This window comes from Chanos chanos, chromosome 12, assembly GCF_902362185.1.
Source record: "Chanos chanos chromosome 12, fChaCha1.1, whole genome shotgun sequence".
Taxonomy (NCBI): domain Eukaryota; kingdom Metazoa; phylum Chordata; class Actinopteri; order Gonorynchiformes; family Chanidae; genus Chanos; species Chanos chanos.
In genome coordinates this window covers 11145509-11162386 of record NC_044506.1, presented here as the reverse complement: position 1 = coordinate 11162386, position 16878 = coordinate 11145509, and the positions used below count along the sequence as shown (strand labels likewise).

The following is a 16878-nucleotide window of genomic DNA, read 5'->3' as shown; positions in this document are numbered from 1 at the left end:
TAAACAGCATCTTCAGACCTATAAATCTGAATCCAGTTTAAAGACAGTTGCTACATTAGAGAGTGTGGCCACAGTTATCCAATGAATTTTGTGGGTGTGACCTCAATTGATATAATGAGGTGTAGCTCCTGAATGCAATGTCCAATCATCACAAAAGTTATTAATTTACATCTATAAGTCATGAGGTTTAAGCCTACAAAAGTTTGGTGTAAATTTGTCCATGGGTGGTGCAAACAAATGGTTGTAACTCCTAAACCTCTTGCCCAATCAAATTCAAACTTTGGATGTCATGTCTTGGTCAAAAGTCCTAATAATGGGCAAAAGGGCCAGATGATAGCTCAAAAAAGATGGCCACTATCAGACAATCAACTTTCAGCAGCCCTTATGACTTATCGTCATGAAACTTTGTAAAATTCTTTAGGATGTATCAAATAGAAATCTTTACAAAAATGTCTCCAACTGTCCCGATGGTGGCACTATAGAGCAATGTGAAATATTTGCAGATTTAACAGGTCATAACATTTGACCTGTTTGTCCTGGAGACATGAAACTAGCTCAGTTAAATGCTTCTTCTGAAGAGGAAGAAAAAAGCCTCTAGGATAAAAATGATGTGCCATATTGGATTTCTACAATTTTGAATGTTAAAAACCTTAAAAATCTATCTCCTCCCAGAAAGTTTGACCAATTTGCATGGCATTTGGTACACAACTTCTCAAGACCACTATCTTTAAAATTCTATATATATATATATATATAACTTTGCCGCAATAAGCTGATGAATTTTTTGGGTGTGGTCTCTTTTAATATAATGAGGTCTATTTCCTGAACGCAATGTCCGATCATCACAAAACTTAAGATATGACATCTATGGGACGTGAGACTTAATCCTACAAAATTTGATGTAAATCCAGTGTGGCGCTGTAGCAAAGAAATGGTCCCAATGTCTAAACCAATTGACTAATGAACTTCAAATTTTGTATACTCTGTGTTGGTCAAAACTTGAAATAAAGTCTACATGGACATGGTCATAGCTAAAAGATGGCTGCCATCAGCCAATCAACTTTCAGCAGCCCTTAAACTAGCTTTGCTTTGAAAGCTGCTTGGATCCCATAATCGCCGCTTGCAGCTATATTTCACTTTCTTATTAATTTACCTCCTTAAAATCTAAATGTTTTGTGTTGTACAGTCCTCTGCTTTCTGAGATTGGTTGTCCATATATGCAGGATACTGGTTGTCACACTTTTAACTCTCATGGATACTTCATGACATCAACACTTAGCACAACATTAGTGGAAAGCTTATGGAGTTATGTAGTAATGGCCTCTCCAGGGTGCGAATTATACAGTGACAATCAGGGGGGTCAGACCCTCTTCCCCCAAATCCCTTCCGTAATTCGAACCCTGCGCCTTTCACCCTCATAACATAATTCTAGACAATGTTATTAACTTTCAGTGCCACTGGTGTCAATTTTGCTACAGGGTTGGTCGTAATCGTGCTTTGTTTTTTGTTGTTGTTCTTCTTGTTTTCAATGGATTTAGAAAAAAAAGGGAGAACAATTGTCAATGATGCTTTTCAATGTTCGCGTGATACTGTTTTAAAGCACTTAACCTATAAAATGGTATAATTAAGACAATCTTGGGGAGTAAGGGACTACCTCCATCAAAATATAGCTGGTAGAGTTAGTGTTGAATGGTTACGTGGTGAATCAAGCGAGTTTAGAATAAGTTTTCCATTAACATATGCTTGATGTGAGCTCTTTTCCTGACATATTCAATACCGAAAAATGCCTTACTCCTACTACTCAAATTCGCTTTGATCTTTCTGTACATTGAGAGTTAAAAAGGACAAAACAAATTGACAGATCACCCCAAACAAAATAGTTTAACGACTTCATAATAACTAACATTATAACCACTAAACAGAAACGATGCAGCTGATGCAATGCTCGGAGCGTGTTTCACTCTTGTCTCCACCCACTGAATTGCTTGTGTTATAGAGCTATAAACCAACGATTCATTCATTTCGACGGAAGCAAATCCATGTGCTGATCCCTTCAATACTAACCACTGAAAAGAAACTGTGATCGGTTCCATTCACAAGTAAGTAAAATATCGAACAAATAGATCTTTGAACCTAATTACTTTAGCCACTGTATCGCTCGAAATGTCGTTTATGGTAGACTTAACCCAATTTGTCAACATGCTTTGCAGTTTGCCGGTGGGGCAGTATGCCTCACGTCCACCTGAATTTTGACATTTTTAACTTGATCATTCAGCTATTCAGCAAGATTATTTGGCTAGCTAGCTAACGTTGGACACACAAAAAAACGACAGATGTGTCAAAAATAATGAGGCGATACTTAGACTTTCGGTTGAGGTATATATACACAATATAAATAATATATATTGCGAATATATATACAGTGAATAAAGTTTGCTTGTCTAGTAGTAATGTCGCGTTTCTGCGCTGCCTTTTATACAGAAGACTCACATTATATCTCTTTTAACGTTTTTGTTAGCATTACCTCGGAAGTATTAATGTAGCACGTGGCTTGACGTTAGTGAAGAGCTTCCTGATAAAGACTTCGTGAGTGGACGCTTAACTAAACGTGGTCCTTAGACTCGGTCTTCCGCCTGTGAACGTCCATATGTTTGTGTACCTTCCTTAAACATTGTCTCCCTCTGTTCTAATCCCAGAGTCAAGATGTGTGGTATATGGGCATTATTTGGGAGTGATGAGTGCCTTTCAGTCCAGTGCACCAGTGCTATGAAAATAGCTCATCGGGGACCTGATGCTTTTCGTTTTGAAAATGTTAATGGCTTTACAAACTGCTGTTTCGGCTTCCACCGTTTGGCGATCGTGGATCAGCTTCATGGTATGCAGCCACTGCGCGTAAAAAAGTTCCCGTTTCTCTGGCTTTGTTTCAACGGTGAGATCTACAACCACCAGAGGGTAAGTGGAACAATGTGCACACGTTTGTACAGTGTCTTTCTCTTAAGAGGCAGGCTTCATAGAATGATTTCGTGTGGGCATCAGTGATGGCATTGAGCTAGCTTCTTGCGAGCTACAGCATTATCCACGTCAGTCCCTGTGGGACATATGGCTAGGAGCCACAGCATAACTTTCTGTGTTTTCCCCTTTAAACCTGCAGCTGAGAAAGCAGTTTGATTTTGAGCATCAGACCAGGATGGACGGTGAAATCATGCTCCACTTGTATGACCGTTTTGGGATTGAGAAGATGGCCTCCTTGCTGGATGGTGTATTTGCATTCATCTTGCTGGATACTGAAAAAAGAAGAGTTTTCCTGGGTAGAGACACCTACGGTGTGAGGCCCATGTTTAAGCTGATGACTGACAACGGCTTCCTGGCTGTGTGCTCTGAGGCTAAAGGTAAAGACATCGATTTGATTCACTGTTGTGGGTGTAGTTCTAGCCTTTTCATAAGCTCTTAAAGTATCTCCACTGTCTTTGTGCTTACAGGGCTTACCCAGATTACTCACTCCATGTCCAGCCCTGCCAAGATTGATCCCTTCCCTCCTGGTCACTTTGAGGAATTCGACCTGAAGCTCACAGGAAAGGTTGAGTCTGTTAAACTGGACCGTTTCCATAGTTGTACTGATGAGCCCAAACATGCCCTATACGACAGCGTTGAAAGTCTTGGCTCAGGTAACTTGATGTCCTTAACTTCCTGTAATATATTCTTTTTTAAGATCATATGTGATAAGGATTCTCCTGTTCTTCGTTTCACAAAGGTATCATGGTTGGGAACTTTGTGTTTGTGTGTGTCCCCAGGCTTCGCATTGGAGACAGTGAAGGCTAACATCAGATCACTCTTTGAAAATGCCGTAAGAAAACGCCTGATGGCCCACAGAAGAATAGGCTGCCTTCTCTCAGGTACTACCTGCCTTTACCACACAGACTTAAAGTATGCAAAATATAACCATATATATGGTTGAAATAAGCTGTTATTTGTAATGAAGAGGGTATAAATGGAGCGTAGTATCACTGTAGTAAAAGTAAAAGCACTGCGGTTAACGCAGTCACGGTAAAGGGCATGGAATATTGTATTATAAACCGCAGGTTAAAGAGATGTAACCTGTTTTAACATGCTGGGGTTGTGTTTACATCCTCAGGTGGTCTTGATTCAAGTCTGGTGGCTGCAACACTGGTGAAACTAGCCAAAGAGGCTGAACTGGGTTACCCCATTCAGACTTTTGCCATTGGCGCAGAGGACAGCCCAGATATCCTTGCTGCTCGCAAGGTGGGTTAAATCTGACTGGTCCTTGACTTCCTTTGATTGTTACACATGAATGGCACATTGCATTATTTATTGTTTCTTTTTTTTTTTAATGAAGAAAAGGCCAGATAATGACATTTCAGATCCTCCAATTCAGCCTGTATACATCTCCTCCAGAGATAGGGGAAAGGCACTGCATGTGTGTTATTTATGTATTCATTTGTCCATGTTGTGTGTGTGTGTGTGTGTGTGTATGTGTTTGTACATGTATCATCCAATCTGGGAGTCTCAATATTTAAGAAGTAATGGGAAATAAGTGATTAAAAAGAAGAAATTGAGAAGTGAATTTTGGAAATCAGTAAGTTTTACAGTGTATAAAATGCCGTTAACCTTGGATTGTGTGTTGCAGGTGGCAGAGCATATAGGCAGTGAGCACCATGAAGTGAACTTCACCCCAGAGGAAGGTATCCAGGCTGTCGATGTTGTCATTCAGCACCTGGAAAGTTACGACATCACCACCATTCGGGCCTCTGTGGGTGAGTCCTCGCACATCTTAATGTGGTCTCGCGATCCATGCTTCACCACATCAACTGGAGACCGTCATGATGTCGTTCACTCTTTCTTTCTCTGGGTGATAACATTTGTGTAAAGCAGCCATAAGGCCAGAGGACTCAGAAGATCCTCTCCCTTTTCACGTTTGGTAACTAGAACTTGAGTGCAATCATTTCTGTGAAAATTAACCTCGCAGTGCACCTTCTAATAATAAGTTATTAATAATAAGTTAAGCTGTATTGTAAGCTATGATGTGAGTTGTTACTTGATAAAGAGTAATGGGAATTTTTATTGTTTTTTTTTTTTTTTTTAAATAACATTGTTTGATGTACTTTTCCTGTTTATACTATTAACAGCAATGGGATGTAATGCAGACTGATGATACTGTCTGTTATTGTTCCAGCGGTGAGTTATATTTGTGCTTGTAAAAAAAAAAAAAAAAAATCAATGTGTCTGCCGACCTTAACAAATTCGGTGTGGTTGAACAACATTCCTCTTCCTCCTGATTTACCAGTCTGAATGGATTTGAATTCCTTCGAGATTAGAGGCAGTGATAATCTGAAAGACTGTCCTGAAAAATGCCTGATCAGCAAAGGCCTGTTGGAAAATTTGGCCAGCAGGCAAAGGGTCTGCATTTGAAAGGTCGTTAAAACCTGCTCCCTGACCCCCCCCCCCGGTCAACTCATGCATCTATAAACATTCCTCTCCTTTTATTAATGACTTTTGCCTGCCTCTAGATGGTGCCAGAGCTTTGCAGACCTGACCAAAGCACTTTTTGAGTTTGTGCTCTGTGGTTGAGTTGAACATTTTTGTTGTTGTTGTTGTTGTTGTTGTTGTTCACAGGCATGTATTTGATATCCAAATACATTCGAGAAAAGACCGATAGCGTGGTTATCTTCTCTGGTGAAGGTTCCGATGAGCTTACACAGGGGTACATCTACTTCCACAAGGTACATATCTGCATCAATAAGCTTTCATTAAACAGTTTTATTACCTACAATGGTTCAGTATTAGATTTTTATTCTTAAAAATGTATTTAATGAAGGGAGACACACTGAGAAATATTTCTCAATTAACCACCATGTATGAGAACACTTATTATAAATATTTCAGAGCCGTTTTTGGGAAGGCAGTTGTGAGCTTGTAGTCTAAAGCTGTAGTATTGTTACTTCGGGAATGTAAAGTCTGTGCTGTGATGTGTGGTTTAGGCTCCATCAGCCCAGGCTGCTGCTGAGGAGAGTGTGCGTCTGATGAAGGAGCTCTATCTGTTTGATGTACTGCGAGCGGACAGAACCACAGCTGCACATGGGTAAAGAACCACTTCTGTCTCAACCAAAACATAAATCCATGGTCAAGCACCTCAATAAGAATGAGACTTTTAACTTATTTTTAACGATGATCTCGTGCTAGGTAGTTTCTCTTGATAACCATCAGACTGGGGATTTCAGTTGGTTTACTGTCAGAACATGTGGGATTTATTCTTTTGACCTCTGTTCTTAGATTGGAGCTGAGAGTGCCTTTCCTGGACCATAGGTTCTCTGCCTACTACCTTTCTCTCCCAGAGGAAATGAGGGTTCCTAAGGTGAGAATCAGTCAGATCTAGTTGATTCTTATTGACTTCATTGTCCTGCACGCATAAATGACAGGAGAATGCAACATCTGTGTATTTGTTGATTTTGTCTTTTTTTTTTTTTTTTTTTTTTAATTTTTAATTTTCTTGTTTGGATGTGGACATACATGTTAGCTTGAAACCTCTCATCCGTGTACTTATTATTTAAAGTATTTTGATCTCAAGTTTAATTGTTTATGGGGTTTTTTTAACATATATATAAAACAGAAGCATGCAGCAGGACCATTGAATTGCGATACAGTTTTAAGGTGTATCCTCTAGATATTCTGCGCTTGGATTTACAACTTAATTTGAGTAACCCCGCATGTCAACTGGGAAGGTTGTCATCTTTTCCATATGCTTTTAACATGTGAATTGTCCCAACAGGATGGTGTGGAGAAATTCCTGCTGAGGGATTCATTCAAAGGCATGAACTTGATCCCCGATGAAATACTGTGGAGACGCAAAGAAGCTTTCAGCGATGGAATGACATCAATGAAGAAGTCGTGGTATAGCAGCCTACAGGACCACATTGAGTCAGAGGTATACACACGCGCACACACACACAACTCAAAATATTTCATATACCTTACATATATGATGATGTTCTTTGATGCTGAATCTGCTGTACTAACTTCGTTTTTATCTTTACCTGAAGGTGACCGATTCACAGATGGAAAAGGCGAAAAAGTTGTTCCCTGACAACACCCCTCCTACCAAAGAAGCGTTCTACTTCCGACAGATCTTTGAGAAGTATTACCCTGAGAGAACTCAGTGGACCCCCCATTACTGGATGCCTAAGTGGATCAAAGCAACTGATCCATCTGCCAGAACTTTGTCTATCTACAAGCCAGACAAGGAGCAGAAGAACCACTCGACTTCACCAGTCAACTGCATCAGTGCTACCAAGCCACATGTCTAAATTGCTCTTAAATTTTACAGGCCGTCATACGCTAACAGTGTCTCTCCCACATGTTCAGTACCCATGCTTGTAAATGTACCTCTTTAAAGCAGCATAGACATCTGTAGCTCAAAAGCAGAAAAATAAAAGTTGCTTACCTCTTATGTGTCACAGTCAGCCCAGTGACCACCTCTTGTCAGGCTTTATGCTGAAGTTAGACGACGTATTATGCTTATTCGTCACGCCTAGTATTTTTTTTTTTTTTTTTTTTTTTTTCATTTTTTCTCTGAAAGTTTTACGTTGAAGTTCCACATGGGCTCCACTGTAATGGTAACAAGATTTAGAACCAACCAAAGAATTAATATGTAAGGAGTCTCTGACTTGATGGGGGCATGGTTTTGGTACCGTTTTGTGCTCTGACGATTCTGATCTCACCTGAAACCTACACACACACACACACAAATCCTCAGACATTTTAGATCCATTGTTATTGAATGTAAAACTTAATTTTCTGGTTTTTACTTTTATTTGCTTTTGCAGAAGCTTGATACTGACCTTTTAAGCAGCCCTGCTGACAGTGACTGGTCATGAAAATTGCACATAACCCCTGCTCTCCATTTGGGTTTTCATGTTTTCAGACGCTGATGGCATTCCGGGGCATTTCATATACAAGCATCTCTCAGTTAGCAATATCTTCCCTGGATTTACGTAATACCTTTGCAGTTTGCTTTTCTGATTTAATAATAGGTGGATAACTTGATACAAGTCGAACGTTGTTTCATAAGCGTTGTCTGCAATGAATCGACTGTTTTAAGACTGTATGCCCTTTTAATTGGAGAGCAGACCTAGTTGCACTAAGTGATTAGTTTAATACTTGATTGCAGTGAGTGTTTGAGAGTGAGTTTGAAAGAATGCTTAAGTGTGAATGGAGGTGTGGAACTACAAGAATGTGCTGTAATTGCAGTGTTTGTGTATCTAGAATCTTGATTTTTTTTTTTTATGCAAAGTGAGACTGATTATTGATTATACTGTGCTTTGTACAGAGTCTCAGTCTTGGCCCCATGATACAACATATTACAGTGAGAGATGAAATAAAATACCATTACAAATAATACAGTCATGTATATGAATACCGTCTACTCTGCACCTAGAATAAAAAGCATGTATTGTCTCTGAACAAGCACAGATATGCATGTTTTCCTTTATGGGCTCAAAAACCTCAACCTGTTGCTTCACCTGTGTCCCCCCACCACCACCCTCCACCTTCAAGAAACCTTTCCTTTCAGTTTATTGTTGTAACTTTCCACTAGGGGGAGCATGTGCTCCAGTCTTTGTCAGCCGTGATTTCTGGCCTTTAACCAATGGAGTAGCAGAATAACAAATGAACACAGTTTGACCAATAAAGAAAAGAATTTTAATAAGAAGCTACAGTTAAACACATGAACATCATCTTCTGTCACAGTACCAAGAACCTTGGTTTTGGTTTTGACAGGGAATGTAAAGTCCTTTTGAATAAGACGTTCTGATGTCAGTAATTGGAGTGTCATTAGAGTACAACTGGTTGAGATTAAAACACTATGAGGCACTATACAGTAAAGTGGGCAGTGCAATTTTTCCATGTACCATACTGCCACAGTTTTGCTTCTATGGTCCACAATAGCCATTACATTAAATAACATTTCATCATGTTAGGACGGTATAAAACTCTTCATTCCCTCTGTGGGAGAAAAAAAAGAAAGAAAATGAACTGAGACATGTAAAACACTCCTATATCACCACAACATGAAAACAGAAATTTTATTAGACTTTCAACTTAATCCAACAATACATAAGATTAAACGTAAAGACTGAATGACTCCGTGGGAAGCAGATCCGATGGCAGGTGTAAACGACATTAACGTCTGTTGTCAATATTCTGTATTGTGCCCCATTCATATGAATCTGCGAAAGTAAGAATAAAAGTACGTATTACTAAAGAATAATGTGTTAGTTGTCAGTCTTCTGCTCGTGGTTACGAGGAACTTCGTACGTAGTGTTTCCATGCACATTTTACGCACATTTTCCTCAGTGGAGCGTTTCAGTATAGAGTGTGCTTCAAGCCTAAAGTTAGTGTGCTTCAAGCCTTACCTGGTTCCTCCTGGCTCCTCTTCCCCATTAGTCCAACAAAGGAGTTGATTTTATGCCCTGGAAAAAGATATAAAATTCATTCTTTTTTTCGAATTTTTTTTTCTTTAATGCCAATTTGTCTTTGTATAGCGCACAAGTAACCTACTATAGAGCTTTGCTCTATAACATTCTGAGGAAGTTTTAAAGTTTTGTTGCATTGTCCACCATCGCTGCTCAGACAAATCTTCAGATACTGGACAGGTTGGGATTACCACGCCAGGACACAGACCGTTTGGACGTTTTTAAGGGGTCTGTGTCCTTCACGCCCTCAGAGAAGACTTACACGTACGACCAGAGGCCGGAGTGAAATATCTCTTCCTCAGAGGGAGGAAAGGCTGCTTACTTTAAACTGTCTCTGAGGTGACTCTGGAGTCACTTATGTCAGTTTCAACAATTAATTGAGTGGGTAGCTGGAACGTGTAGGTTCGTATAATAGTTTATGCACAACCAAATGCGAAGTTCTGCAACTGTGTTAGCGAAAGAAAATACGGACGCACTGAAACAATAATTCATCATCCCATAGCCTCGAGTTCAAAATCACATTTGGCAGATAGACCTTGATCGCTATCCCCATTGCCAAGTAAGTTAGGATACAACCATCCGCACTCACTGTCAGAATGACTTGTATCGTTTTTTATTTACCTGAGTACAGAAAACTCATTAAACAAGCCTAGAAAAAATGCGCTGGTGTGTTTCCAATGCGGTGTAGCCTGACAATGATGAGACTACAAGACTACCCTAGCCTAATGTATCCAAGGAACTAATGAAATGTTAGGGATCTTGATTTATTTTTTTCAGTCGATTAATGTTGTCGTTCTGTTGCACTTACTTTTTCGGGTGATCTGTGCATTTGCTGCTGTTGGAGGGATGGAGGTTGGAAACAGAAGATAATTGAGAGAAATATTAGTAAAGAGAATTTACATCATATGCTAGTAATCTCGCTTGTCTCTTTTACTGTTTGTGAAGACTGAGAATTACATAACGATATGATCATAACGATACCGTTTGTTCTTTTTTCAGGTGAATTTGAACATTTTAAGGTGCACTAATGATTTTCCTTAGCGCTTCAGTATGTATATACTCATGAATATTCAATGCAACTGTAAACAGCTTGCGTTTAAAAGCATACGACAGTCAAAAACACCACTTAAGGAAGATGGAATTTAATACGTAATTGATCTTACCGGAGGAGCGCTTTCCCATTAGGCCGAAGAACTGATGGGGTCGTGGTTTTCTCGTCATTCGCCGTAGTATCTCTCTAAATGGATCAGACTGAAGCCAATCATCCTACGAGAGATGATATATCTGGCGTAACTTAAGACATCAGGGAGGAATACAAAGGGACAACTTTGCGTGTTTTACCATCACCAGCCAATGCACACTACTCAAAAGCGTGCTTCTTCTTGATCAGCTGTTGTTTTTCTGTTTCAAAGATTACACTCAAGGAGCATACTGTATCTTGATTAAAGATTTTCCATTAAAATGAACTTCAGTCTAGGCAACTCTAAATCCTTGTCCAGCAAAATACCCTGATATGTTACTGTCATATAACAAATAGCCCAGTTCTTTTTACAAAGCGAATCTCAACTAATTTGGAGTTTACTGGTTGTTTATGCATACCTGTGATGGTTCTCTGTTTCACAAATACCCCCAAGTACAGGAAAAACAGAGGAGTAGCTATGATACTTGGCTGCCACCCAACCCGCAAAGTCAAATGGAAAACGTGCACCACATTTGAATGGGACACCTAAGCTAATTCAGCACTGGACGGGGACCGTGTCCGTGTAAAATTAATCTCAGAGTCCATCTTCCGAGAGATATTGTATATAAATGAACATGAAATCATACTTGCATACTTGAATTGAGATGTAAGTTCGTTATTGCCAATCAAAAGTCATCATCTTCCAAAGGTAGAACTCATTCTATGTGTAAATTGTCGTATCTAATGAAACTGTGCGTGCGTAATATTGTTAACGCCATCGTAACGAACATTAAAATAAATTTGTAGACTAGTTGAAAACGTGTATGGAAACGCAAGGTTTCTGGGTATTTAATGTTCTGTCATTGCTTTTTCCTCTCAAATGTGTATCTTCTAAGATTTTCGAGCACTTGATGATTGATGATGCAGCCTATTTCTTGCGTGTGTAGGCTATTCAGTTGAGAAAAACAGTAAATGTCGTGCAGTGAAACTGAATGCAAGCATGCAAGTTCCTATCACAGAAGGTTTTAGCAGTCTTGACAGTTGTTAGATTTCAAATATTTCAAATGAAGCTGTTGTTAACATTGTAAATGACTGTTTACGCTAAACTCCACTTGAAAACTTACCTGTATTTGATTACTGCTCGTCCAATAATCGAGATCTTCTCTTGGACCCAATTCCTCACCAAAAACTTCAAAAATAACGAGGAAAAGTAGTACAGCTGAAAGAAGTAATTTCATGGTGCTGAAGGCTGTTTTCTGTAACTGTCAAGTTCCTTCTACAAACAGAGAGGCAAAATGGAAAAACGACACGGTTAGGACGAATAAAAGTAATTTTCTTGGCTGGATCGCAGATCTTGTCTTAGGTACGCGTTCTCTCCATACACGCACCTCAAAGAGAGCACCTAAATGGTATGTCCCTGGTTTCCCACTGCGTTCCACTCAGCTCAGTTAGTTGCTGAGGTGTATTCGTGACCACAGTCAGAATCTGACTGGGGTTTTATAGCAAGCGAAAGGGAAGTGACAGGTTTCTTTGGACGCTTAAAATCAATAAAGCAAGTCACTGTATTTGGCATGTGCCTTCCAAATCTCTCAGTGACTAATATCCTTTTTATATATATTTCGTACAAGCGGCGGTCGGCACCAGCTTTTCCCCTTTTGACCCTCTCAGGCACTCAAGTTATTGTAACTGGAACGTCCAACTAATCTGCATGGGGAAAACGAAGCGTCGGTGACGCACCGAGTAGCTGTCTCTACGTAGGCATTGCGAGAGTCCTCAGAACAAATGACAAATGTCAAGAAACTGTTTCTAGTCATCTTTGAAAAGAATTTGATTTATGAGTCCAGAAATACTTGATTATTCAAGTCAATTTTACCGACTCGGGACATGAGTACAACACAAGGGTAAAAAGTGTAGCGTTTGAATTCAAAGCAGAGGTCTATATACACCGTAAACCAAGCGGCACACTTCAAAGATGCTGGAGATTTCTAAGTCCATATGAACTGACGGCTAAATAAGATACTTACAATACGGGTAATATATTTTGTTTTCATATTTCCTGTTTAATTTTCGAACCAAACCATCACTGAAAGTAGGACCGTTGTATTAATGTTGTTATAATTACTGTCATTAGTTTTGTTTTTCAGAGTTTGCAGCGTAGACCTGAAATGCTCGTATTTTACATTGCTTTGCACACGAAGCCCACGTAGTAGACCCGTGTTGCTTCTTCAGAGACTCTGACAAAGCAGTAGGATGAAGTCGCACCTTTGAATGACACTACGTTGAGAGTTTTTTTTTTTTTTTACCATAAACCCATGTATTTAATGAAAGCATAAATCGTGCTTTAGAAAGTGGAGAGGATACTCGGGGGTGGGCGACCTACAGAGGAAGCACGGCCATCACTGATTTCCATCAGAAAGGCTGTTTGTTTAACAGCGCAGTGCAGTGTGGAGTGGGACGCGCCTAAGCATGGGTTCACAACACACACGCAGCTCAACGAGTCCTTCACAACTCGAGTGCTTTTTTTCGGCGACAATGATGTTCTTTTATTTAATCATTCGTTAATGCCATATGCAAATATTAACTCTGGGTTTAAAAGGCCGCCGCTGCAACAAAAACATTGTCGGAGCCGATTACATAGCTTCTATTTACATATGCATATTCATGTTTTCATGTTTCAATATCATGTTTGTTTTCTACATTCTAACTCTATTTAGTCATGTTGTAAATATACTTATCGTAGAGAACGTAATCACTTGAATTCAATAATGTTTTGATTTCCAAATGTCGTTTGCATACAACACAACAACTCTGAGAGTGTTTTGATTTCAGAGTAAAATTTCACCCGAGTTGCACAGAGTTCATTACATTCAGTTTACACAGGTCTAAATTAAGTCCTACAGTGTTACAACTGCCTGACAGAGGGCGCTGTTTTACAGAGCTCTTAAAACTGCGTTTACTCTTGTAAGTGTTGGCTTATATTTACATTGATAAAGTGTAATGTGGTCCATTGTGGGTTACTTTTACAGAGTGAACTTCACACTTATTAAATGTATTCTGCACGCTCTGCTATTACCTTATTGAACTGTGTTCTCTAATACTGATGACAGTGCAATGAATATTAACCATTAAGTCCTTGCCATCCAGGGTTATGCAAAGATCGCAAAGATTTATAATGCATAAATTAATTACTAATATAAGATTCGGCTCTGCGGTCATACAGCCACTCTGAACTGGAATTAATCACTCTCACAACCATGACTACTTATTGAATTATGGGAGGAGGAGAGGAAAAGAGAAGGGTGATAGGAGAAGAGATAAGAGAACACAAAATAAAAGAGAGGAAGAGAGTGAATGGAGGATGGCTGGAAAGTGTCAGGAGTTGAGGGAAAGATGTGGATGTGAAAAGTAGAGGAAGAGACTGATGGCTGATTGGACCGAGGAGATAAAAGTGAGATATGTCGGTTACAGCAGATAGCTGTGAGAAGAAGAGTCGGTGGCTAGAAGAGAGAATGTTGTAAGGTTTTCATCACCACTGGGGTCAGTCGATCTTCATTTTAGCTGATCAAACATTTCAACTGATCCACAACATTTCATCCACATCCACTGAAAAAAATTCAGTGCCTGTTAAGTAGTAAAAAAAAAGACCAAAATGATCAAGTTAAAAGATACTAATTTAATACCAATCATACGTATTGGAGATGTGCAAGTACCAGTGGGAAATGAGAAAAATCACTGGCGTTTTTCTTTGGGGGGGGGGGGGGGTTCAATCCAAAGCAGACTCTTAAATATGTGTGGTACTTCACTTACTACCTGCTCAAGTCTATACATTCTCCTGTTTTTTCCTGTTTGTTTGGCAAGGCAAAACAATTATGAATTCCAGTAAATTACCATGGTGGGAAAATGACCGTTACTGCCCGCCCATTCAGGAATGTGAGTGACACCGTCTATTCTTCCAAGGTAATAGGTACTCAATCTGTTTTCAGAGTGATTACAGGGTTTATTACAGGGTTATTGTAGGGCTTATTATATTAAAGGTTATTATAGGGTTTCTGAAGTATTAACTATGTCTGCTGTAGTTGTAAGGAACAAGGAATGACTTGTGCTCTGTGATGTCACTCTGTTCGCTCTATTCTTTTTTTTTACTTTTGGGCCAATGAACCACCATTTCTATTGTTATAATGTAATGATTATTATAACGACTGTGTGATTACAATACAGAACCCGTCGGTTCAATAGTTTTACAGCCAGCTTCTTTTTCCGTTCTGATGTGGCTTTAAGGTTTTTAGCCAGTTTTAATTTATTTCAAATATGCTGTTTTTTCTCTCATGTATGAGAGATGATGAAAGATTATTGATTAACTCACATTAGTCTATGTATCCACAGTAAATAATTACGCACCTGCTTTAATATGGAATTTCTGATGAGAATCAACAGCTAGCAGGCTAACAGGACAGCTGAAATGCCACAGTGATCCTGCAAACATTTGGCCTTGAATGTGAGCTGCAGCTGTGCTCAAAGGACCCCCATTTTACGTAATAAATTAAACAAAGCCCAAATAAAAAGCGTTGACTGCAGATACATTACTGTCTAGTTCGTCAGTAGAAGTTGTTAGGACTGTAATACTTTAATCGCCCAATTTTGACTACTTCTTTGTTCTAAAGACGTGACCTAGATATGCTCCATCTCTATCCCCGTCTCCACAGACAGTTATCGTCATCTCCATAGACAGCTCCTTGATGAACGTACGTGTGAACATACACAATGACCGAGCAGAAATGAGAAACAGATTAGGAGATTGATCTTTGGGTCAAAAATGTATCTTACTCTTAGTTTGCATTCATAAAATGTTGGTTGTGTCAGGTTGTTATTGTATTGTTTTTCAGAAGGTATCGTCATCATTTCCGTCCTTGTTTGTGAGTCAGAAATTACATCATGTCTCTTGGCTTCCCTCCAATCATTATCCTTATCAACCTTTGAGAACAAGAAATCAGTGTCACTTTAGAATAAGGGCATTATAGAGGGATATATTAAACGATCTGTGCTTGTATATTGAGGTATATAAGTTTAAAAGTTTCTCTTTTGTCTCTGGGCTCAAGGACATCTAGGATATGAGTATGCAGTACGCAAGGGGTTGATACCAATGAGGTTCTAATTTTGATTTTTTTTTTTCCAATGTCTGAAAGTCACATCAACAATGGATTCTCTCAGGCTGTCAATAAATGTCCAATAAAATGATAAATAATCCATACCCGTTTACGAATATTCAGACCGAAGCAATCTGGCATGTTAAACAATGGCGTCATTCGGTGACGTACCAAGAACACCAACATTCACCTTGGCTCAAGCTTGAGACCTGTCTTCCTTACTTTGTCAATTTTCAAAAGCTGGTGGTTTTGATAAAAAGGAGAGAGAGAGAGCATAGAGAGGATCTATACTCAGGAATGGGATCAGGAATCAGAACATTGTATTGTATGACAATGCTTTCCTCTGAATTTGTCATTGGCTCTGAAAGACCTGACTTTTTCTCTGTATGCTGGACTTCACCTCTGTGGTTTCCCTGACTCAGTCAACTGTGTTATTTAAACAATGACTTGACCTTCTCTTACTCCCCTGAGCATATGATTCACATAAGGGAGATGTAGCCTGGCTTTCTATTACCTTTTAGGCAGCTACTTGAAGTTTAAAGATTGCAAACAAAGATGGTGGAATTCTATGTGAAATCTATTTCTGTACAAAATGATTTCTGTTACACTGATATATTTAACATTTTGAGTTTCTGATTAAGGAAAATGCAATTCTTTCAAATTGAATTCCTTTGGATTAGGATTGCCCAATCGCTTTAAATGTGAAACAGTATGGTGCTTAATAGAGTAATAATGTCTTTGACTCAACTATCAGATAGAGCTTCCATCACTTAATGTGTCACTGAGGGTTTTCTTTTTGGTCCTCTCGTAATAACTACCATTTATATGGGTCTTTTACTCTTTCACTGACTTAATTTGCAGTTGTCGCTTTACCACTTAGACTGTTTACACCGACTCAAGGAGATTTTAAGTGTCCAAGCCTCGAATCATAAATCTCTAAAAGGACGATTCATACACACAATTATCATTCTTTGACTTGACTGTGAAGTGATGTATGGTATTCTATATAACCGAGACAATGTATTTTAAATCCAAGAGAATAACTGGCGGGTGAACATTTCCGTGGGTT

The 16878-nt window shown here is 39.1% G+C and overlaps 2 protein-coding genes across 2 annotated transcripts; one reads left to right on the top strand and one right to left on the bottom strand.

Annotated features, from left to right (window-relative positions):
• Window positions 1–2023: 2023 nt before the first annotated feature.
• On the top strand, window positions 2024–8460 carry asns (asparagine synthetase). Its single transcript, XM_030789543.1, has 12 exons — window positions 2024–2099; window positions 2697–2952; window positions 3152–3389; window positions 3480–3665; window positions 3792–3893; window positions 4133–4260; window positions 4646–4772; window positions 5632–5738; window positions 5997–6097; window positions 6289–6370; window positions 6785–6940; window positions 7056–8460. Exons 2-12 carry the CDS (start codon window positions 2704–2706, stop codon window positions 7317–7319), a joined length of 1740 nt encoding a protein of 579 aa, XP_030645403.1. The 5' UTR covers window positions 2024–2099; window positions 2697–2703; the 3' UTR covers window positions 7320–8460.
• A 732-nt stretch (window positions 8461–9192) lies between these two features.
• tac1 (tachykinin precursor 1) lies at window positions 9193–11903 on the bottom strand. The gene is made up of 5 exons (XM_030789555.1): window positions 11790–11903; window positions 10649–10751; window positions 10294–10320; window positions 9426–9482; window positions 9193–9239 (listed from the first exon to the last, which is right to left on the bottom strand). Exons 1-5 carry the CDS (start codon window positions 11901–11903, stop codon window positions 9193–9195), a joined length of 348 nt encoding a protein of 115 aa, XP_030645415.1.
• Window positions 11904–16878: the final 4975 nt, after the last annotated feature.

Coding starts and splice junctions, on each gene's coding strand:
- asns (XM_030789543.1), top strand. CDS start 2,704: ATGTGTGGTATATGGGCATTATTTGGGAGTGATGAGTGCCTTTCAGTC. Junction 3,894..4,132: donor AATAGGCTGCCTTCTCTCAG/GTACTACCTGCC, acceptor TTACATCCTCAG/GTGGTCTTGATTCAAGTCTG. Junction 6,941..7,055: donor AGGACCACATTGAGTCAGAG/GTATACACACGC, acceptor CTTTACCTGAAG/GTGACCGATTCACAGATGGA.
- tac1 (XM_030789555.1), bottom strand. CDS start 11,903: ATGAAATTACTTCTTTCAGCTGTACTACTTTTCCTCGTTATTTTTGAA. Junction 10,321..10,648: donor AATGGGAAAGCGCTCCTCCG/GTAAGATCAATT, acceptor TCCCTCCAACAG/CAGCAAATGCACAGATCACC. Junction 9,483..10,293: donor TGCACAGATCACCCGAAAAA/GTAAGTGCAACA, acceptor ATCTTTTTCCAG/GGCATAAAATCAACTCCTTT.